Source organism: Anabrus simplex, chromosome 2 (assembly GCF_040414725.1).
Source record: "Anabrus simplex isolate iqAnaSimp1 chromosome 2, ASM4041472v1, whole genome shotgun sequence".
Lineage (NCBI taxonomy): Eukaryota > Metazoa > Arthropoda > Insecta > Orthoptera > Tettigoniidae > Anabrus > Anabrus simplex.
The window spans coordinates 807,790,014-807,815,899 of NC_090266.1; the positions used below are offsets into that span (position 1 = coordinate 807,790,014).

Genomic DNA, 25,886 nt, shown 5'->3' on the forward strand with positions numbered 1-25,886 from the left:
TCTGGAAGAAACTGAAAGACAATGACTGAACCCCCTTTGCACCTTTGTGGACCAAGATGGTTTTCTGAGGCTAGAGACTAAAATTGTTCAAAGAGAAGATGAGGAAAATTTTAGACATCCCATTCTTCTGCCTTCCAATCGCAAACTTGTGGAGATTTTAATCCGAGACTACCACATAAAATATTCTCATGCGTGTGTTGAGGTGTTACTTGGAATATTAAGGGAAGAATACTGGATTTTAAGAGGCCAGAAGACAGTACGGAGGGTGATCATTAAATATGTCCAATGTCGACGATTTTTGTCGAAGAAAATTGATGTAGATCCTGCACCATTGCCAGACAGATTCGTCAGTCTTCGGGGTCGGTGGGGTTGATCTTGCTGGGCCGTTGATTTCATGGGGCGGAGAGAAAGCTTGTATTTTGTTGTTTACTTGTGCTGCGTATCGAACTGTACCTATTGAGCTGGTGTCAAACCTTTCCACAGAAGCATTTCCTCAAGGTCTTACGAGATTTATGGCAAGGCGGGGATGACCCAGAGTTATATACAGTGACAATGGGACCATCTTCACAGGAGCTGTGAATTCCTTTGATTCTTTGGACTGGCATAAGATAGAAGAGGAAACATCTTCAAGGAGGATCCAGTGGAAATTCATTCCCCCCACAGCTGCTTGGTGGGGTGGATGGTGGGAGAGGATCATTCAAATAGTCAAGAAGTTGTTGAAGAGGACATTGGGAAGAGCCTCTCTCACCTATGAAGAGGCTTTGAGTGTCCAATGCGATGTAGAGTCTGTGGTAAATTATAGGCCTTCGACATACCTGTTTGAGGATCCAAGCGACTTAGTGCCATTGACTCCAGCAATGTTCCTGCAGGACAACCGGTCCATTGGAGTCCCTGATCTTGATTGCCTTGTCAAGACCGACCTCAGAAAATGGGCCAAGAACCTGCAGCGTTTATGGGAGGAATTGAGGAAAAGATCCTGTGATTTTAGTACAGCCGCAAGTTAAAGGAAAATGTCGAAGGATGCTTAAGATTGGTGGCATTGTGTTAGTTGGCTCTGATCAGAAGAAAAGACTCTATTGGCCTTTGGGTAAAGTGATTGAGATGTTTCCTGGTAAAGATGGTAACATAAGAGTAGGTTGAGTGCAGATTGCTGGACAGGACATGATCAGGCCCATTCAACACTTGTACCCCTGGAGATGACTTCATCGCAGGATAGCTTACCAGTGGAAAATGATGGAGATAATGAGCATGAAAGTGTTGTTTCTGCTGTAAAAACGAAGTGAAAATAAAAAGTGGACGTTTGGTGAAACTCCCTGCACGATATAGGACTTAAGTTTTGTGATTTCTTGTCTTGTTAAACTGTATAGGCGAAATGATTGTCAGATTATTTTTTAATTGGTTCATTTTGTTTTTCTGTTAAGAGGGGAATAAAGAAAACCAAGAGGTGGGAGTTATGTTACATCCAGAGACTAAATGGAATGCACCCACCAGTTTTGTACTGTTTGGTCTGAGAACAGATTCTTTGTAAAGAAAAAAAAAAGATGATATAAATCAAGTTTAAGGTTGTGGGAAATAATAAAAGCCAACACCTGTGTAACTCAGACGAATTACGTTTATCGGGTAGATTTTTGGGTTCGACATAACAATTATAATACACAATAAAGTTTCCAAATCAGTCAATAAATCCAATCCAATACAACATTGAGGTTGTATCTTATTTTCATCTAGGGGTGTCTTACCCCCCGTAGTATTTTTTTTTTTTTTTTCAGATAGTAAGTCATATTATTATGTTATTATGTATTCCACCAATTGTTACAACTGGCTCTTTTTTTTTTTTTTTTTTTTTTTTTGTGCTAACATTTTCATATATTTGTATAATCTTCAGAATTTTAGATATATTTTTTTATTGATATCTTGTAAACTGTACATGATGAAGCATTTCTGTTTTTACACTAAATTCTGCACACTAATATTAGTGTTGTTCACAAATACTGATGCCTGGTAAAATTTTTCGAAACATGATGCAGTGAATTCAAATTTCCTTCGATGTAAATATATTGTACCAGGAACGTGCTGTACATGCCATATTTTTTAAGATGAATCTTATTTAATTATCACGTGCGCCATATACTGCAAAGTTGATGTGTATACGTTTAGCAGAGCGAACCAGCATGGAGCGCAGACAGCTGCGAGTGATGTAGGCGCAGGAGCGAGATAGGCTACACGCCTGCTCAGCCACTTGCCACGCGACATGGACTAGTGTTCCAGAATAAACATCACACCTTCCAGAAACTTTGATTCGAAAGTTTCAAAAACTTCTGTAATAATGGTCGTATCAACTCGAGAAATACATCATCCTGTAGGGAATTACAAGGACGTCTACCGTAGCAAGTTTCAAGCAAATCCACTGAGGGATTCTCGCGTTATTCCACTTCTTCAGAATCTCGACATCTGATGACGTATGAGCTCCAAATCGAATATAAGATGAGCCAGCTACGCAGTAGATACCAGTCACAGCTCTGATGTGTCAGATTCACCATGCTACATCGTAATTCTGTTCGTGGGTACATAGTACTGTTCAAAGTCTGTGAGTGAAATGAACTTAGGTTCTCTGAGTAAATAGGACTTAGAATTTGGGTGCAAGTAGGGACTTCAAGTTTTTTAAAATTTTCAATGAATTGTGGAACTTAGATTTCTCACCATAGAGTGTTATAAACGTGCTAATAAACTTGGATGTTTGTCAAGTCTTTGCTCTTGTGTTCTTCTTCCAACTGGGCGATGATTCTATGCAGATCATCAAAGGATCTCGGTTGTGATACCTTCGCTAGGTGTCTAATCTTATCGTGGAGTAGCTCTACGATGTCCAGTATGATCTTGTTCTCACTTCCTTCTGGGTGCAGCCGCTTGAAGAGCTGGGACTTCTGGAGGACAAACGCGCTAGCTCTCATGCCGTGGGGTTGTTCATCAGTCGGTAGCTTCCGTTTCACAGAGCTCTTCACCCCTTCAGAACTAAACCTACCAAGGAATTCCCTCTTGAAATCAGTCCAGTTTAAGTTTAAACCCTTCAGATTATTGCACTAAGTAGCGGCTTGTCCTCCAGTAGATTAGTCCTTCCTAATAGACTGACCGATCCCTCGATGAAACTAGTCAGGTTCTCTTCCAGTTGCCCGTGGAATTCCGGAAGACTCTCTATAATCACCTGCGGGTCTAGGTGTTCTGTATTGGCGCTTAGGTTTGAAGGTGTTGGAGGCGTTGCGATTGATCCTGTCTGAGTTAATCTATCTTCTACCGCATGAAGGATGCTTTCTCTCATATTCTGCACATCTCCCTTGATGCTCAAAATTCTCCCCTCAACCTGTTGTTTTATGCCAGAAACCTGGGTTTCCACCTCCTCCTTGAGGTTCGAGATGTCCCCTTCCAGCTTGTTTACCCTACTGTCGATCTGCTCCACCTGTCCCAGTTTGACCTAATGTCCAATATCTGCTGTGAGAATTGATTGACGACGTCACTGATTTGGGAATTCATCTGCGAAATTTTATCATCTACGGTTGAAATTTTCGATTCTAGGCACTGTTCTACTTTGTAAACCTGCGTGTACACTTGTAATATTTGTCTGGTTAAAACTCAATTAAGTTGAGAAATTTCATCTTGAAATTTTGTCTGAAAGTTTGTCATTCTCTTTCATTAATGTGGAATTAACTCGTGAATCAGTGTCTGAGATTTTGTCATTTACTTTCGAAGTTTATTCAGTTAAGGTGGATTTAAGTGTCTGTATCATGCTCATTTGGAACACATTGTAGTCATATTTTCCTCGTCTTCTGATGATGAGTTTGGATGTTCGTCCACCTCAAGAAAAGATTTTCGGTATCTTCGCAGTTTTTGATGAGATTTTCTCATAATTATGTCTTCAATGATTTCTTTGAGTCATTCATTGGAAGATTTCTCTTTACAAGTTCTTCTTTGAGTTGTTGTACAGACATATCTTCCAGTATCACTTGCATTTTGTTCTGATTCCCACTTACACTCGTATTCACTACCGAAAATTGTTCTTCAATCCTGCCGCGGTCACCACTACAAATACTCACACACGAAATTTTGTCAGTTGTGTACAGTTTTATGTACAATTTTAACTGCCCTCTTGAACAAAACACTGCTACAAAGAATAAGAAGAAGACTGCAACACGTTCATGTCAACCAACTGCCAACCCAACAAAGTTCACATACTTGACTAACGACTTCCACTACAAGTCTCACTAAACAACTCAACTCCCAAGTCTGCCCCTTTATATACATTGCCTGGACAGGTTTCTAGAAGAATATGACACAACATGTTTTCTCGTAATTTCCAGAGTCTCCATTAGTCTAATTTCAAAGAATTTTCTACAAATTTTCAATGGCAAGATGTGTTGTTGTGGACTATTACAGTGTGTTGCACAACATTATGCTGGATTTATACATCATATTTACAGATAATAATAAATTACATACTATTAATTACGTGTTTTTACATTAAATAAACTCATATTAATATACATACAGCAGATGTTTCATGACATAACCTCATAATTTATACCAAATAAAGTCCGTACATAACCACGTAAATTATAATAGTAATACTTATAGATGTAAACAATTTCATAGCCACACCTCACAAGTCATAACAAATAATAATAATAATAATAATAATATAGCTCAATATTTCCATTATTTACCCATGGATTACAGAATTGTTTCCAAGTTATACTAGTCCATTACACTTGAGCTGCCTGAAATGGCCCACCAGTGCTGCGATCGAGTATACTCGAGCAGGACTTTGAGCCATCAGTGCTGCGATTAAATATACTTGATCTGCCTTGTAACTGTGCTATATGCTTTCACCATTTATTAGCCACACTTTAAGCCAATTACTTTATATTTCCACATGTAGTTCCATAGGAAAACGGTTTTCTTGTGTCACACAGTTGTTAACTTCGTGTTAGAATGATGGGTGCCGCATAGGAACGTAAGATGCGTCTAGAGGAAATCTTACACTTTTAGAGGCGATTGAGTCCGATGATGATTTTGATAGTGCCGGTAGTGATATTGAGGTTATTAGTGAAGTGATAGGGAGTGATAAGTATGTTGATAGTGGTGATGATTTGCTGCCAGAGGGAGGAAGAAATGACACTGAATTAGACCTGCCCACATAGTTGGATGATGAGTTTGTGACGAACACGCATGCATTTCAACCGCCAAACCTAGGTATGTTAATTGATAATTTGATCCCTGAATGCCCTAAAATTGATTATTTCAAGGTATTTGTGAATGAAGCGGTGTTTGCAAAGTTAGCTTACGAAAGAAACAGATTTTATAAACAGACCATTGATGCTAAGTTCATGTCAACTTTTGCTCTACTTTTATTAATATTGTGTATCTAATTTAATCTTTCTCTGTCAATCGTGTGTATGGATTGTTATTGTGTGCATATATAGTAGACACATCCCAAAATGCAAATGAAATTTTCTAAGCATCTTCCTAATAGACAAAATTTTTGCCATCTCATGTGGAATCGAACTCTGGATCCCTAACATGAACTGTCTCTCACACTGTATGAACATACTGGCAAGTTGAAATATAGTTTTAAACTATTATTCACCAGGCGAGTTGGCCATGCGGTTAGGGGCGCACAGCTGTGAGCTTGCATCCGGGAGATAGTGGGTTCGAACCCCACTTTCGGCAGCCCTGAAGATGGTTTTCAGTGGTTTTCCATTTTCACACCAGGCAAATGCTGGGGCTGTACCTTAATTAAGGCCACGGCCGCTTCCTTCCTATTCCTAGGCCTTTCCTATCCCATCGTTGCCATAAGACCTACCTGTGTCGGTGCAACGTAAAGCAAAAAAAAAAAAAAAAGAGGAAAAACCAATTATTCTGTAGTTAGTGCTTGTATATTATGTTCAATTTGGTGATAATATATGTTGAAGTTGTTGGGTGAAATAATTCAGCACTGGAGTCACACCAACCTGAATTCAGCAAGTGATTTGCATTATTGTTAAAGATTTTTATTTTACACTGAAGTTAGGGGACGACAACAAGAATTCAGCAATGAAAAGGTTAAAATGGTAAACTTCCTTCTTGGACAACAGAACGGTTTCACGAAATGTCCTTGCTACCTGTGCATGTGGAATAACTGTGCTCGGGAGAAACTCTGGACACAGAAGGACTGACCTGAACATGAAACGCGAAATAGGGATACCAAATATTGTGAATGAACCTATTGACAGCCGAGACAGAATCATCTTCCCGCGCTTCATTTCAGGCTTGGCTAGGTGAAGCAATTCGTAAAGGCTCTGAACACTGAAAATTAATGTTTTCAACACATTGTTTCTGCTTTTCCTGGTCTGTCATTCGAGAAAATAAAAAAAGCAGGTGTATTTGAATGTTCTCATATTCGATCTCTTATACGTGAAAAGGAATTTGTCAGGAAGATGGATCAAAAGGAGAGAGCAGCATGGATGTCTTTTGTATCATTTATTAGGAACTTTCTTGGTAACAAAATGGCAGAGAACTATGTACTTCTGGTTCAAAGGATGCTAAAGGCATTTTACGATTTTGGATGCAACATGAGTATTAAGATGCATTTCCTGAATAGCCATTTTGATCAATTTCCCAAAAACCTTGGGGATGTTAGCGATGAGCAGTGGGAAACACTTCCATCAAGACCTTAAGACAATGGAAGAGCATTATCAAGGGTGATGGGACAGGCATATGATAGCAGACTACTGCTGTAGCATCAAATGAGACTGTCCTGAGCAAGTCCAAAAATGCAAGAGCTACAAGTGCAAATTCTTGCCTGATTGAGTTTTGCATACCCTCTATGCCACAGTACTGCATTAATTAATTTATATCATCCATCTGTATGTACAAATCAATGCTACAGTTAAGAAAATTATATGTTTGTTTTAATCGTGTTTTATGTCATATTAATGCTCAAAATAAGTAATTTTATTCCTTGGCATTTCAAAGCTGTAGCAAAATTGTATGCCATTGCATGTTGTTGTGTTTAGATGACTTATATTATCACCATGAAGGTGATTAAGATAATATCTCACATTTGTAAGTTGAGATAAATGCTGAAAAAATTTAAAAATTTACATTACAGTAATGTGAAAAATAGTTAAAAACGAATTTTTAAAAAACCTGTAGCATACAGAGAAAAACTAACTTCAGATATGAAATCAGCACACACAAGTTAGTTAAGAACAAGTGTTTTTATCAATGCAACAAAAAAAATTTGTTTCCCTGTGTGATCAGTCTGAACACTACCATATATTATAGAAATGGTACTGCTACCTACATCATCCTGATCCATTGTATCACTGACATTGCACACATTAGTAGTAATATTTCCGTTACACCTTTGTTTTCTTTTTTCCTTCATTACAATTAGGACATTCATGGCTTAGTTTCCACTGCCTCCTTGGTTGCTCACATTTCACTGTTTTTATTTATGGTAATTGGGAAACACTGAAGGTACACTTCCTTATTTTACATATCCTTCTGTAATTCCACTTTAAACTCTTAAACGATAACAATGTCCACCAGCCCCTTGCGATCCAGTTTTATGCATCCCTTCACATTTACTACAATTCTGAAAGACATCGGTCCCTCTCCCTAAACCGGGGTAATATAACGAGATGTGTGTTTACGGTCTAGAAGACGGCAGGAATCGTGAGCGCCACTATTAATTCATTATGGCTGGTTTATGTTTGTGGGTTACTGTAGTCACGTCCTAGTTCGTGAACCATGGGCAACGGCTGAGTGGCCTAGTATGTGGTCCTGAGAGTCAGGATACCAGTTGCTATGGAATGGGAGTGGGCATCTCGGACATATTCTGAGTCATGGTCCTCCTTGTGCTCAGGCGGCTAGGACTATACATTTCACCGGTGGTCCATAACCCGTTAGAGGAGAGATCCTCACTTGGACTATGTGCAAGTAGGGTAGCATCCTGCTTTATGAATTTACCGAGCTCAGAACATTTTAAGCAAGCCTCGGACCTATGGGAGTAATGGAGTCCCACTCCCATTTGACAGGCGAGGGACTCCTTGGAAACAAGTTGGCGAACAAAATGGAATTTGATGGGGAGCTATCAATATTAATGGGGCTTATGGAAGAAAGAAGGTAGAACTGGCTGAGTCAGCAAAGAGGATGCATCTGGATGTGCTAGGAGTAAGTGATATTCGGGTAAGGGGAGATAGTGAGGAAGAGATAGGAGATTATAAAGTGTACTTGATGGGTGTTAGAAAGGGAAGGGCAGAGTCTGGGGTAGGGCTCTTTATCAGGAATACCATTGCACACAACATAGTTTCTGTTAGGCACGTAATTGAGCAAATGATGTGGGTAGATTTGTCAGTTGGAGGAATTAGGACAAGAATTGTGTCCGTGTATTCACCATGTGAGGGTCCAGATGAGGACGAAGTTGACAAGTTTTATGAAGCATTGAGTGACATTGTGGTCAGGGTCAACAGCAGGGATAGAATAGTGCTAATGGACGATTTCAATGCGAGAGTTCGGAATAGAATTGAAGGATACGAAAGGTGATTGGTAAATGTGAGGAAGATATGGAAGCTAATGGGAATGGGAAGCGTATGCTGGACTTCTGTGCTAGTATGGGTTTAGCTGTTACGAATACATTCTTCTAGCATAAGGCTGTTCACCGCTACACATGGGAGGCTAGGGGTACCAGATCCATAATAGACTATATCTTAACAGACTTTGAATTCAGGAAATCTGTTAGGAATGTACGTTTTTTTTTTGCGGATTTTTCGATGATACAGACCACTATATGATCTGTAGTGAACGAAGTATCTCTAGGCCTAGGGTAGAGAAAGTGAAATCTGTCTGCAAACGAATAAGGGTAGAAAATCTCCAGGACGAGGAAATTAGACAGAAGTACATGGATATGATTAGTGAGAAGTTTCGAACAGTAGACAGTAAGCAGGTTCAGGATATAGAAAGTGAATGGGTGGCATACAGGGATGCTGAAGTAGAAACAGCAAGGGAATGCCTAGGAACAACTGTGTGTAAAGATGGGAAAAGGCGAACATCTCGGTGGAATGATGAAGTGAGAGCAGCCTGTAAACGTAAAAAGAAGGCTTATCAGAAATGGCTCCAAACAAGGGCTGAGGCGGACAGGGATTGGTACGTAGATGAAAGAAACAGAGCGAAACAAATAGTTGTTGAATCCAAAAAGAAGTCGTGGGAAGATTTTGGTAATAAGCTGGAAAGGCTAGATCAAGCAGCAGGGAAACCTTTCTGGACAGTAATAAAGAAAGGAAGGGAGGGAAAAAGGAAATGAACAGTGTTTTGAGTAATTCAGGTGAACTCATAATAGATCCCAGGGAATCACTGGAGAGGTGGAGGGAATATTTTGAACATCTTCTCAATGTAAAAGGAAATCATCATGATGGTGTTGCAAACAGCCAAGCTCATGGGGAGGAGGAAAATGATGTTGGTGAAATTATGCTTGAGGAAGTGGAAAGGATAGTAAATAAACTCCATTGCCATAAAGCAGCAGGAATAGATTAAATTAGACCTGAAATGGTGAAGTATAGTGGGAAGGCAGTGATGAAATGGCTTCATAGAGTAGTAAAATTAGTGTGGAGTGTTGGTAAGGTACTTTCAGATTGGACAAAAGCAGTAATTACACCTATCTATAAGCAAGGGAACAGGAAGGATTGCAGCAACTACGAGGTATCTCATTGATTAGTATACCAGGCAAAGTATTCACTGGCATCTTGGAAGGGAGGGTGCGATCAGTCGTAGAGAGGAAGTTGGATGAAAATCAGTGTGGTTTCAGACCACAGAGAGGCTGTCAGGATCAGATTTTCAGTATGCGGCAGGTAATTGAAAAATGCTACGGAGAAATAGGCAATTGTGTTTATGTTTCATAGATCTAGAGAAAGCATATGACAAGGGTACCGAGGGAAAAGATGTTCACTATACTGGGGGACTATGGAATTAAAGGTAGATTTTTAAAATCAATCAATTGGGCTTCAGTGAGGATTGATGGTAGAATGAGTTCTTGGTTCAGGGTACTTACAGGGGTTAGACAAGGCTGTAATCTTTCACATTTGCTGTTTGTAGTTTACATGGATCATCTGCTGAAAGGTATAAAATGGCAGGGAGGGATTCAGTTGGTTGGAAATGTAGTAAGCAGTTTGGCCTATGCTGACGACTTGGTCTTGATGGCAGACTGTGCCGAAAGCCTGCAGTCTAATATCTTGGAACTTGAAAATAGGTGCAATGAGTATGGTATGAAAATTAGCCTCTCGAAGACTAAATTGATGTCAGTAGGTAAGAAATTCAACAGAATTGAATGTCGGATTGGTGATACAAAGTTAGAACAGGTCGATAATTTCAAGTATTTAGGTTGTGTGTTCTCCCAGGATGGTAATATAGTAAGTGAGATTGAATCAAGGTGTAGTAAAGCTAATGCAGTGAGCTCGCAGTTGCGATCAGCTGTGTTCTGTAAGAAGGAAGTCAGCTCCCAGACGAAACTATCTTTACATCGGTCTGTTTTCAGACCAACTTTGCTTTACGGGAGCGAAAGCTGGGTGGCTCAGGATATCTTATTCATAGGTTAGAAGTAACAGACATGAAAGTAGCAAGAACGATTGCTGGTACAAACAGGTGGGAACAATGGCAGGAGGGTACTCGGAATGAGGAGATAAAGGGGTAATTTAGGAATGAACTCTATGAATGAAGCTGTACGCATAAACCGGCTTCGGTGGTGGGGTCATGTGAGGTGAATGGAGGAGGATAGGTTACCTAGGAGAATAATGGACTCTGCTATGGAGGGTAAGAGAAGTAGAAGGCGACCAAGATGACGATTGTTAGACTCAGTTTCTAACGACTTAAAGATAAGAGGTATAGAACTAAATGAGGCCACAACACTAGTTGCAAATCGAGGATTGTCGCGATGTTTAGTAAATTCTCAGAGGCTTGCAGACTGAACGCTGAAAGGCATACGAGTCTATAATGATAATGGATGGATGGATGGATGGATGGATGGATGGATGGATGGATGGATGGATGGATGGATGGATGGATGGATGGATGGATGGATGGATGGATGGATGGATGGATGGATGGATGGATGGATGGATGGATGGATGGATGGATGGATGGATGGATGGATGGATGGATGGATGGATGGATGGATGGATGGATGGATGGATGGATGGATGGATGGATGGATGGATGGATGGATGGATGGATGGATGGATGGATGGATGGATGGATGGATGGATGGATGGATGGATGGATGGATGGATGGATGGATGGATGGATGGATGGATGGATGGATGGATGGATGGATGGATGGATGGATGGATGGATGGATGGATGGATGGATGGATGGATGGATGGATGGATGGATGGATGGATGGATGGATGGATGGATGGATGGATGGATGGATGGATGGATGGATGGATGGATGGATGGATGGATGGATGGATGGATGGATGGATGGATGGATGGATGGATGGATGGATGGATGGATGGATGGATGGATGGATGGATGGATGGATGGATGGATGGATGGATGGATGGATGGATGGATGGATGGATGGATGGATGGATGGATGGATGGATGGATGGATGGATGGATGGATGGATGGATGGATGGATGGATGGATGGATGGATGGATGGATGGATGGATGGATGGATGGATGGATGGATGGATGGATGGATGGATGGATGGATGGATGGATGGATGGATGGATGGATGGATGGATGGATGGATGGATGGATGGATGGATGGATGGATGGATGGATGGATGGATGGATGGATGGATGGATGGATGGATGGATGGATGGATGGATGGATGGATGGATGGATGGATGGATGGATGGATGGATGGATGGATGGATGGATGGATGGATGGATGGATGGATGGATGGATGGATGGATGGATGGATGGATGGATGGATGGATGGATGGATGGATGGATGGATGGATGGATGGATGGATGGATGGATGGATGGATGGATGGATGGATGGATGGATGGATGGATGGATGGATGGATGGATGGATGGATGGATGGATGGATGGATGGATGGATGGATGGATGGATGGATGGATGGATGGATGGATGGATGGATGGATGGATGGATGGATGGATGGATGGATGGATGGATGGATGGATGGATGGATGGATGGATGGATGGATGGATGGATGGATGGATGGATGGATGGATGGATGGATGGATGGATGGATGGATGGATGGATGGATGGATGGATGGATGGATGGATGGATGGATGGATGGATGGATGGATGGATGGATGGATGGATGGATGGATGGATGGATGGATGGATGGATGGATGGATGGATGGATGGATGGATGGATGGATGGATGGATGGATGGATGGATGGATGGATGGATGGATGGATGGATGGATGGATGGATGGATGGATGGATGGATGGATGGATGGATGGATGGATGGATGGATGGATGGATGGATGGATGGATGGATGGATGGATGGATGGATGGATGGATGGATGGATGGATGGATGGATGGATGGATGGATGGATGGATGGATGGATGGATGGATGGATGGATGGATGGATGGATGGATGGATGGATGGATGGATGGATGGATGGATGGATGGATGGATGGATGGATGGATGGATGGATGGATGGATGGATGGATGGATGGATGGATGGATGGATGGATGGATGGATGGATGGATGGATGGATGGATGGATGGATGGATGGATGGATGGATGGATGGATGGATGGATGGATGGATGGATGGATGGATGGATGGATGGATGGATGGATGGATGGATGGATGGATGGATGGATGGATGGATGGATGGATGGATGGATGGATGGATGGATGGATGGATGGATGGATGGATGGATGGATGGATGGATGGATGGATGGATGGATGGATGGATGGATGGATGGATGGATGGATGGATGGATGGATGGATGGATGGATGGATGGATGGATGGATGGATGGATGGATGGATGGATGGATGGATGGATGGATGGATGGATGGATGGATGGATGGATGGATGGATGGATGGATGGATGGATGGATGGATGGATGGATGGATGGATGGATGGATGGATGGATGGATGGATGGATGGATGGATGGATGGATGGATGGATGGATGGATGGATGGATGGATGGATGGATGGATGGATGGATGGATGGATGGATGGATGGATGGATGGATGGATGGATGGATGGATGGATGGATGGATGGATGGATGGATGGATGGATGGATGGATGGATGGATGGATGGATGGATGGATGGATGGATGGATGGATGGATGGATGGATGGATGGATGGATGGATGGATGGATGGATGGATGGATGGATGGATGGATGGATGGATGGATGGATGGATGGATGGATGGATGGATGGATGGATGGATGGATGGATGGATGGATGGATGGATGGATGGATGGATGGATGGATGGATGGATGGATGGATGGATGGATGGATGGATGGATGGATGGATGGATGGATGGATGGATGGATGGATGGATGGATGGATGGATGGATGGATGGATGGATGGATGGATGGATGGATGGATGGATGGATGGATGGATGGATGGATGGATGGATGGATGGATGGATGGATGGATGGATGGATGGATGGATGGATGGATGGATGGATGGATGGATGGATGGATGGATGGATGGATGGATGGATGGATGGATGGATGGATGGATGGATGGATGGATGGATGGATGGATGGATGGATGGATGGATGGATGGATGGATGGATGGATGGATGGATGGATGGATGGATGGATGGATGGATGGATGGATGGATGGATGGATGGATGGATGGATGGATGGATGGATGGATGGATGGATGGATGGATGGATGGATGGATGGATGGATGGATGGATGGATGGATGGATGGATGGATGGATGGATGGATGGATGGATGGATGGATGGATGGATGGATGGATGGATGGATGGATGGATGGATGGATGGATGGATGGATGGATGGATGGATGGATGGATGGATGGATGGATGGATGGATGGATGGATGGATGGATGGATGGATGGATGGATGGATGGATGGATGGATGGATGGATGGATGGATGGATGGATGGATGGATGGATGGATGGATGGATGGATGGATGGATGGATGGATGGATGGATGGATGGATGGATGGATGGATGGATGGATGGATGGATGGATGGATGGATGGATGGATGGATGGATGGATGGATGGATGGATGGATGGATGGATGGATGGATGGATGGATGGATGGATGGATGGATGGATGGATGGATGGATGGATGGATGGATGGATGGATGGATGGATGGATGGATGGATGGATGGATGGATGGATGGATGGATGGATGGATGGATGGATGGATGGATGGATGGATGGATGGATGGATGGATGGATGGATGGATGGATGGATGGATGGATGGATGGATGGATGGATGGATGGATGGATGGATGGATGGATGGATGGATGGATGGATGGATGGATGGATGGATGGATGGATGGATGGATGGATGGATGGATGGATGGATGGATGGATGGATGGATGGATGGATGGATGGATGGATGGATGGATGGATGGATGGATGGATGGATGGATGGATGGATGGATGGATGGATGGATGGATGGATGGATGGATGGATGGATGGATGGATGGATGGATGGATGGATGGATGGATGGATGGATGGATGGATGGATGGATGGATGGATGGATGGATGGATGGATGGATGGATGGATGGATGGATGGATGGATGGATGGATGGATGGATGGATGGATGGATGGATGGATGGATGGATGGATGGATGGATGGATGGATGGATGGATGGATGGATGGATGGATGGATGGATGCCACATAATTTTTTTTTTAAACAGCCAGTTGCCTGGGATGTGGTAAGGTTGCATACTTGATAGCTTCCAAGGACTACAACAATCGTAATAACATTGATAATAAAGCTAAAAGTACAATTCAAAATGGCCGTTGACATAGCCGGAGCATCGCGTAATAGAAAATTTTTGGCTAACTGGCCAACTGGCCTCACTGTGATGACGGAACTTTCACCACTTTGCACTCTTTATTGGGCTAGCTAGGAGAGAGGACGTACTACTGGAGCACTTCATTAAGATAAGTTCTAACTTTCAAGTATTAAAGATTATAAACGGAATTTAACCCTCAGCAAGTGTCGTGAGTTCCCTGGGACCTCCTGCAATTTTTTTTGTTTGCTCTGTGCCATTCATTTTGCAGAGTGACATTGGTAGTCCCTGTACCTTCAACGTATTCGGTTAGCTTTAGTCACATATAATTTTACAAAGTTTATTCCACCTACTCAATACAGCACAATAATTGCAATGTCTATAAATACATTACATTATGTTATCAAGGGATTAGTTTTGACCCTATGTGGGTCATCATCAGCCTAAATAAGATAGATACACTTTTGATTTGCCGAAGTCCTAAGACAAAATTACATTGTGGAATAAAAATTAGACAAGTGAACTCTGTATGTGGTGCAGTAATATACATATAAAATGGTGGAGTGGATGAAATGTTGATAGATAAAATTATGTTGATCAATGAAAAATTAAAAAAAAAAATTCAGGTTTATATATGTTGCAAATAGACTGTAAGAATAGTATCACAGCGATTTTTTTACATTGATGATTAAAATTGCACGTTAAAAGTATAACATGCCAGTCTGAATGCAAAGTCCAGATGTTTCTATTGAATTCTATATTTCAAGTGCATCTTCACGTAGAAAATTGAATGTTTGCATGTTGGACATTGGCGCAGAGGGTGTCTGTCTTGCTTAACACATTGACTGCCAGGACACATAGCAAGAAATGTCCCGGTGGCCAAAGCAGTTTTTCTACTATGCATGTAGTAAATAAGCAGTAATGCAAAATTCGAAGTTATATTTTACTTAAGTGTTCAGTGTACCAACGAAATACAATAAAAATTCTCAGCACCCCGAGGTACCGCCGTTCACTGCATGGTTTTGCCTAGACGGCCAGAGCGATACAGTCTAGCGGTACCAGAAGCTTGCATCGCTTGATAGTACACATTGTAGATACACTGACTGACAGAGCAAATGCAACACCAAGAAGGAGTGGTTCGAAAGGGATGAAAGTTGGGGAAAAAACAGACGGCACGGACGAATAATTGATGTTTATTTCAAACCGATATGCCGGTTACACAATGCGCACGGCATCGACTCAGTAGGATGTAGGACCACCGCGAGCGGCGATGCACGCAGAAACACGTCAAGGTACAGAGTCAATAAGAGTGCGGATGGTGTCCTGAGGGATGGTTCTCCATTCTCTGTCAACCATTTGCCACAGTTGGTCGTCCGTACGAGGCTGGGGCAGAGTTTGCAAACGGCGTCCAATGAGATCCCACACGTGTTCGATTGGTGAGATATCCGGAGAGTACGCTGGCCACGGAAGCATCTGTACACCTCGTAGAGCCTGTTGGGAGATGCGAGCAGTGTGTGGGCGGGCATTATCCTGCTGAAACAGAGCATTGGGCAGCTCCTGAAGGTACGGGAGTGCCACCGGCCGCAGCACATGCTGCACGTAGCGGTGGGCATTTAACGTGCCTTGAATACGCACTAGAGGTGACGTGGAATCATACGCAATAGCGCCCCAAACCATGATGCCGCGTTGTCTAGCGGTAGGGTGCTCCACAGTTACTGCCGGATTTGACCTTTCTCCACGCCGACGCCACACTCGTCTGCGGTGACTATCACTGACAGAACAGAAGCGTGACTCATCGGAGAACACGACGTTCCGCCATTCCCTCATCCAAGTCGCTCTAGCCCGGCACCATGCCAGGCGTGCACGTCTATGCTGTGGAGTCAATGGTAGTCTTCTGAGCGGACGCCGGGAGTGCAGGCCTCCTTCAACCAATCGACGGGAAATTGTTCTGGTCGATATTGGAACAGCCAGGGTGTCTTGCACATGCTGAAGAATGGCGGTTGACGTGGCGTGCGGGGCTGCCACCGCTTGGCGGCGGATGCCCCGATCCTCGCGTGCTGACGTCACTCGGGCTGCGCCTGGACCCGTCGCACGTGCCACATGTCCCTGCGCCAACCATCTTCGCCACAGGCGCTGCACCGTGGACACATCTCTATGGGTATCGGCTGCGATTTGACGAAGCAACCAACCTGCCCTTCTCAGCCCGATCACCATACCCCTCGTAAAGTCGTCTGTCTGCTGGAAATGCCTCCGTTGACGGCGGCCTGGCATTCTTAGCTATACACGTGTCCTGTGGCACACGACAACACGTTCTACAATGACTGTCGGCTGAGAAATCACGGTACGAAGTGGGCCATTCACCAACGCCGTGTCCCATTTATCGTTCGCTACGTGCGCAGCACAGCGGCGCATTTCACATCATGAGCATACCTCAGTGACGTCAGTCTACCCTGCAATTGGCATAAAGTTCTGACCACTCCTTCTTGGTGTTGCATTTGCTCTGTCAGTCAGTGTATTAGAGCATGCCTCGATTTGTTTACTAGCGCTTAGAATTACAACCGCAAGGCACTCATTCTTTTACAGTATGGTGTGTGTGAAATACTTGCGAGATATTTCTAAGTTATTTTACCAGTGAACGAAGAGGTTAGTTATAAAAATGAAACCGTTTTCTTCTCAAACTCGGAAGATAATGACGCTAGCCCTTCAGTGTGAGATCTCTGGTAAGTAGTGTCCATGTCAAACTGGTCTATTACATTTTGCAACACAAAAAACTCTTCACCAAATTAAATTTGAAGGATATTTATTTCCTATTTACTCCTTGCCAAATGCTCAATGCTAATGCAAAATTTGCTGTGTTGTCAATGAATGTTGTGAATTTAGAAAATGCAAATACGCTCATTTATATGCTATATTTATTGCGATAACCATAGAAATCAGCTCAGGTATGGGTACAACAATTTGGAAGGAATCAGTGTGGCCTATTGATTAGGTAAGCGTAAGCTTGGGGTGAAAACGGGAAATCACAGAAATCCATAACCAGGCTTCCCGACAGTAGTGTTCAAGCCCATGATCTCCAAAATCTTGAGCTTGCGAGTTAGCTAACTTGGCACACCTAAGCGCATGGCTAAACTGATTGGACAAATACTCACATATTGCCAATAAATGGAGGGTGGATTAATAAAAAATAAAGACTATATTTTGGAAACCAAGCACGCCAGGATTTGCTCCGAGGCCATAGCGGTACACTGGCATAGCGAATTCAATGGCTCAGCAGTCCGCCGGCCCGGCAGGGAAAGTCAAATAGCAACACCTGTCAGCGGTACTTTGTACCGCCGTGGCCTCGTGAGACACTCACTCAGCGGTACATGTACCGCTCTGGCAGCCAACGTGTTATGGTCCAATATTTCTGATACAGAAAATAAATGTAGGCAAAATCATGCGACTTCTTATAATATAATGGATTCTTCCTGGGATATGAGGAGAATTCCCAATCCAAGTTGGAACCAATAGAACCTGATGATGAAAAAATTAGAATTAACGCGAGATTTTTAAAGAAAAGAATGGCAAAACACGAAGAAAAAGAGTGAGTACTCACCTTGCACGCAATGTGAACGAATAATTTTTGATTCCACAATGTAATTTTGTCTTAGGACTTTGGCAAATCAAAAGTGTGTCTTATTTAGGCTGATGATTACCCACATAGGATCGAAACTAGTATAGGGTAGAAACTAGTCTCTTGATAACATATTGTAATGTATTTATAGAAATTGCAATTATTGTACTGTATTGAGTAGGTGGAATAAACTTTTTAAAATTATATGTAATCTTAATTCAATACGGAACCAAGTATGAAATTCATAACCTTGAATAGCTTCAGTCAGCTGTTGCGATAACATAAAAATGTGCTCTATTGTACTAACTCCATAACTCGAGTGGTTCGCCTCACCTCACAACACCGGTTACATAAATTTTCTGTACTGGTGCGACTTTCTATTGTTGAACGAAAATCATATTAAAATTATACCTATGGCTAAATTTGGACCATCAGATTTGTATTGGTAGTGCTGCTTTTGGAAATGTGTTAGCGATAGTGGAATGCACCAGTGGCATAGAGGATTGTGACAATGATGATACTGATTTCATACAAAGTGACCACAGCCCAAGTTCAGACTTATAGCTGATCTTCAAATGAAACTATATTTTAGCTTTCGATTTAGGTGACTGGGGAAAGAACAGATTTACATAATTCATCGTGGTGTTATGAGTAGGATATGTTTTTTATTTTTCAAGTGTTTGTATGAATGACTGTGATGATGCTTGCTGAGGGTTAAACATAAATGTTTCTATATTTCTAAACAATTTTTAAAGAAAGGTGCAATTTGACAGAATCTGATGATGTTCTTTCAAGAATGAAACATGTTATGTGTTTAGTGTTCTGGATGTTACAATTGGTGTTAGACAGACTGAAAAGCTTTAAATTTAAATCATAAAGAGTTCACCAGGAAGTTTGGCTGTGTGTTTGAGTTCATAATTCAATGAAACTTTGCATATTTTTACTCAAGCATGTAATTTACGTTTCTTTTGTTCACAGATGACAGAGAGTGGAGTCGTGACTCTCGTATAAATTTGACTCGCTACCTTACATATGCAGGTTTATGTGTTGCTACATGTATAGTGTTTCAAAAAAATATGTTATTGGCTAGTCTGATTGGCCTTTCAGTAGCAGTGTATATTTCCGTTTCAGAATATATGCTTGGGTCCTATTCAAGAGATACTGGTGGTATGGTTGATTTGCCTACAGTCAACTGATAAAGTGTTTAAATAGTGAAATGACTTTGCACTGAACATCCAGTGCTGAGGCTGTGAAAATGACCTATGTTCACAGAAATTGGATCTAAGTGCTATGACAATGTTTTGCTTTACTTTTGTCTTTTTTATCCTCATGTAACAGGATTGTAACAAGTTTCAATAGCAGTCATAGTTCATGTTGTATGGAAATCTGATTTTCATTAGTTTCAGTGTGTGAGAGGTGTTCTATAAAAAATATTTATGGTTTTGAACTAAGACATATTTCTAGTTAAGGGTCATTTCCAGATGTGCAAATTTGAAAGGTTTATACTTTCCTTGTTTGTTATTTTGTGGCTGGTTGTGTTATAGGTTGAAACTGAATGTAAGAATATGTGCTGTTGAAAATGTGTCTGTTTTCCAAGTATTGTCTTGGAAAGCTTGCAAACCTAAGATAATGTGATTTCCTTGGTAGAAGAATGGCTACCTGTAATAAATAATTTGAAAGGAATGCTTCAATAATGGCTTCATTCATTTAATCAATCATTCATCACTGCATTTATGGCAGTTGCCCAGGTGGCAAATTCCCCTTCTGTTGTTAACCTAGTCCTTTAATGAATAATTTCCAAGAATTTGGAAGTTAGTCAAACATCTCCCTTGGTTAATTATTCCTATCCCTACCTTCTCTTCCTATAAAGAAATATTTACCTCAATTTGTCGTCTTGAATTCCGACTTTATCCTCGTATTGTGATCTTTCCTACTTTCCAAAACACAACTCAAACTTCTTCATCTACTAATGTCATTCCATGCCATCTCTCCACTGACAACACAGAACATACCGCTTTGTCAAGGAATTTGTCTTCTTTCGCCCAAGTCTTCCCAGCCCAAACTTCATAACATTTTTGTAACGCTGCTCTTTTATCGTAAATCACACCAAACAAATTGAGTGGCTTTTCTTTGGATTTTTTCCAGTTCTTCAATTAAGTAATCCTGGTGAGAGTCCCGTGCTCTGGAACCATACTCTAATTGTTGTCTTACCGGAGACTTATATGCCCTCTCCCTTGCATCTTTCCTACAACACCTAAATACCCTCGTAACCATGTGAAGAGTTCTCTAACCTTTATGTATAATCCTGTTTATGTGATTACCCCAATGAAGATCTTTCCTTATATTATCACCTAGGTACTTATAGTGATCCCCATGTCAAACGTTCACCCCATCAACGCAGTAATTAAAACCGAGAGGACTTTTCCTTTTCGTGAAACTCACAACCTGACATTTCACTCCATTTATCATTGTACCGTTGTCTGCTGTCCGTCTCACAACATTATCAAGGTCTTTTTGCAGTCGCTCACAGTATTCTAACTTGTTTATTACTCTATACGGTAGGGTTACCAGATTTGTTCTGGGGAAAAAGAGGAAGATTTAAAAACATGAGGATGTTAATGTAAATGTATTAGTTATGCAAATTTATCTGTACATTAACATCATTAGGCATTATTAGCTATGAAAATATCAACCTGGTTAGATTGTATCACACATATTTTTTAGGTGTTTTGGTAGCTGCAAATAATTTTGTGTTGTTTTGGCTTTCCAAGAAAAATTCTATTCATGACCATATTTAAGTTGAGAAACATTTGAAGTTAAGCTTTATCAAGTCTATAAAACAGTTATTTCTTACATCTGACCACTAAAACTTCATTAAAGGGGTCACACTTTCAACATAGGCATTAGGGCCTGATATACGTTATAAAGATCCAAGTACCTTTGCAATGTTTGGGACTTTTGTTACAGTTAGCTCGGAGGAAAAAGTCAACCCACTCTTTAACACAATTTTCTCGATATGCACCAGTCCGGCTTTATACCAAGACACAGCACTTGCAGTGCATTAACACATGTGACTGATGATATAAGGCAAGCTATGGACAACAAACAACTGACAGTTCTAGCATTATTGGGCTTTAGTAAAGCTTGAAATAAAAAAATAAGTTAATTTATTAATTTGTCCACCTAATCAATACAATTTATTTTGTCTTTGTTAAATTACATTGATATGTTAATTAAAATGGTACATGTTTCACCTTACATATAGGCATCGTCAGCCATGGGTTTGACCTTCAAATAAAATCAGGCACCTGATTTACATATAAATAAGATAAAACTGATTTATAAAAAGCCTTGAAGAGACTTGAAAGAAAATTAACATATAGTACGGTAAAAGACTAGTACAATATTGGTTTAAAAGACACTGCTATGAGTGAGAAGTTTATAATTGGGGAAAGTATACTGTATACAATAGTAACATTGAAAGACTATTAATATGAGTAAAATGAAAAAAACGGTAGTTTGTTATAGACTAGTAGTAAAATTGCTGGAAAATGATGTTGATTGACTAGCGGTTGGAACTTTTACTATATGTTAATTTTCTTTCAAGTCTTTTCAAAGCTTTTTATAAATCAGTTTTATCTTATTTATATGTAAATCAGGTGCCTGTTTTTATTTCAAGGTCAAACACATGGCTGATGATGCCTATATGTAAGGCAAAACATGTACCATTTTAATTAACATGTCAGTGTACTTTAACAAAGACAAGATTTATTGTATTGATTAGCTGGACAAATTAATAGATTAACTTATTGTTATTATTTCAATCAAATATCATCAGTACGGATCAAGAATGATATTTATCATTTGTAATATTAATGCCAACCAGGCAATGATAAAATCTAACAAGTATTTGAACCTGAGAATTTCTAGAGATATTAAGTGTCTTAAAGATTGCTTGAAATTAGAGTTGGTACCTAAGTTTCTCAAATCTTTATAAAGAAAAGGTCTTCCCCATTCAAAATCTAATGTCACTCAAAAGAAAGTAAACAGCACATGGTAAAAAAAATGAAATCAAGCTATTATACAAGAAGAAATCTCTACTAAATTTACAATTATATAGGACACATTTGACCATCTCAGAAATTATCTCCACTTGAATGGAGTTCATTTTTAAGGTGCACTGACCTTAAATTATCACACATATTAGATGGGAAACTAAACCATAAATTAATTTGTTTACAAGAAAACAAACTCAAAACATCTGAACGAAATATAACCAATGAAGTGTCCACTTCCCATTTGACTAACATTTCCACTACAATTAACCTATCTAACACAACCTTCTCTAATCAAGAGACGAATCTGTTAGATAAGGGCATCAAACATAATTGGCCTAACCACAAAAATGCAGAGGACATAATCACTGCCATGGCTGAAACCGAAAATAATATTGATAAGCAAATTCTGATTGACAAACAAAATGACGTACGTTATGAAGTTAAAGAAAAAAAAATTCCCAACGTTGATTAATGAGATAACATCTAACAACAACTACAACATCTCGAATCAAATTCAAAACCTGAAATCCAAAATACGTAGTAGCAGCGTAGTAATTGTTACCGATTTTGGTGGATCAGCAGAGGTGAAAGAAGGTGCGGGCTGGAATGGGTCTAACTACAAGTCTGAAAGATGAATTTAAAATTTAAATAAAGGTTATATTTTCAATAGACAACAAGGTTTAACAATTTTCACTAGGTGAAATAACAATGAATATTCAGATACAATAATAATTTTACAAGCGAAAATACAAGTTAAGGGGTCTTTACAAATCCTGGGCTTCGAGCCCCAATTTGACAATCCTTGAGCTCACAACCACAAATTACCAAAGGGCAGAAAACCCCTAATTACATGGAGCACTTGCTCCCACCTTCACATCTCAAGCCTCTCTGAGGCACTTTTCAAAATACCAGAAAGAGCTGACCTGCTCTCAATCGTCCAAGCCCATTAAAGGCAATAACAGACTATTACACTTAACTGTCATCAAGGCACAACTTATAATGGAACAGGGGTATCTCGTACCCAATCTACTGGGCCTTCGCAGGAAGGAAAAAAAACGGGTTAAGTTAATGGCCCAAAATACAAAGCTGAATGGAGGCGAGTACTTGCACTCCTACATGAAAGCTTGTTAAAACCTAAGTGCGCTAGGCCGATTACACAGGGGCTATTCCCACACTAGGGAGGTGACTCGTATAAGAAAAATAATTTAACACATTAATGAAGAGAAGAAAATCGGTTATGAAAACGTAGGCACCTCAAATCCAAATTGAAGGGGAGCTCGAGAGGGTAAAGCACTCTCTATCCCCGATTTACAGTTAAAGTAATAAGAAAATGTTTATATAAGCCGGCACTAAGTTACATTTTTAATCAGGTAGGATACTTTGAAAAGGTTTCGAACCTTCCCCGGAGGTTAAACTGCTGATCAAGAAAGAAATAAAGATGTTAAAAGCAAGCCATTACCTTTGCTGAAGAGCTGCTGCTCGAAGGAAGAGGCGCAACCCGCCCCCTGCTATACTTCCATACACTAAGCTAGATGTTGTTGAAGTGGCGACGAGCCATGAAAATCAGCAGTTTTTAAACCCTCATGGAAGATTCGAGACCTTTCATGAATAATTAAGACACACCCACAGGCGTTTATTGGTTGTCCAAAATTTACACATTAAAATTGGAGAAGAAGGACACTATTGGTCCAATATTAATTAAAGAAATTCGGGATTGGCTAAGTTCAAACCTGGCGGAAAGAAAGATTAATATTGCCAACCCATAGATGAAAGAACAAAATTTAGTAAAGACCAAAACTTCTGAATACAAAATTTCTTCAAGAAAAGTTCCTTCACTTTGCACCAGGGTGCATGATCATAGTTTGTGGTAGAGACATCTGTGAGAGAATGTCCAGACTTATTGATCAATGAAAAACAAAACAAATCGAAATACACACACTAACATCTTCTGAGAAACAGTTGAGTTGATTCGGTTTTTAAAGTTCAAAGTTTCTCCTGTAGAGGAGTACTTTAAGGCGGAACATTCAAATGTGCGGCGTATAGGTGTCCCAACCGGTACAGACCTCCCCCCACAAATGTCCTTCCAAGGGGTGACACGGAAGAATGTTGAAAAAAAATATTTTCTGAAACAAAAGTCCCAAGTTTTGTGTAACCCAACTTGAAGAAAATTTTGCTTCCTTGGTGATAGATTTGTTGAAGTAGATGGAAGAAACGTTAATCTATGAACAAGTCTCTTAATATTGAAGAAGAAGAATTTTGAAGAAAGAAAAAAAATTCGAAGTCTTTTCGTTGATAACTTGTTAGACTCCAGATTTAGAGTGTGTTCTTTGCCGTAGATTACCAGGTACATGTTGCTACTTTTAAGGGCAAGACCAGCCGCCGCTGCCAAAGTCCAGTCGAGGTCGCCCGGACCCCGTAAGTACCCTGAGATACTTCTCTCCCGCACAATGAGAGGTAGTCGTGGTGAAGGACGCCGCAGATGTGAAGTTTGTTTACAGTCCCCAGATAAGCTTGCGGTTGGTGCGCCGCACTTCAGCCTGTGCCGGGAGATAGACTCCGGCGCGCCGTACACAGAAGGTCATCACGGTAGTGGAGTGGGCCCTTACCCCACCACTGTGGCGGTAAGGCGCCGAACGGCCGCGGGGCGCTGAAACAATAAAATCTCGGCGGCAGAATTGTTGTTGGAACTAGTGCTTTAGGGTACTATCTTGGAGGAGAGGCTGAGGGGCCAGCGGCGTAGAATTTTTTTTTTCTTTAAACCACTGGTATGGTTTAGCAGGAGACGGGAGCTTGGTAATGGCCGTACGGGAAAGGACAGCAGAATAACCGGCGGGTAAGGTTTTACATACATATACAAGGTAGATGAGGGAACAAAGGGCAGGAGGCCTAACATTAATAGAAGATATAACCTTTACACCATTGCAAGACACAGATGGCAAGTTAACAATTACATTACAACGGTTTCACCTGAGACAGGTGAACCCTAAAGATCCCTTCGGTGGCTGGATTGCTCACTAATAATGTCACCGGGGTTAAGAAATCCAAAACGGTGCACGACCTATGAAATCTGGGGGCAAGCTTGCCCGCGGGAACAAAGTTTTTGACCATAACTTGGTCTCCTACCTTCAAATTGATGGGCTTCCGTCCACGATCATATCTTTCCCTAACCTTTTCGTGAGAAATTTTA

At 41.2% G+C, this 25,886-nt stretch overlaps 1 protein-coding gene across 2 annotated transcripts in view; it reads left to right on the top strand.

The window, feature by feature from the left end:
* Creld (Cysteine rich with EGF like domains) overlaps positions 1-20,321 on the top strand; it is a 270,526-nt gene extending 250,205 nt beyond the window's left edge. For both annotated transcript variants that reach the window (XM_067139457.2, XM_067139458.2), the window contains one exon: positions 19,620-20,321. In XM_067139457.2, coding sequence (XP_066995558.1) covers positions 19,620-19,837 — 218 coding nt within the window. In that variant the 3' untranslated portion in view covers positions 19,838-20,321. The remainder of the gene's footprint in view (positions 1-19,619) is intronic.
* The last annotated feature ends 5,565 nt before the right edge of the window (positions 20,322-25,886 follow it).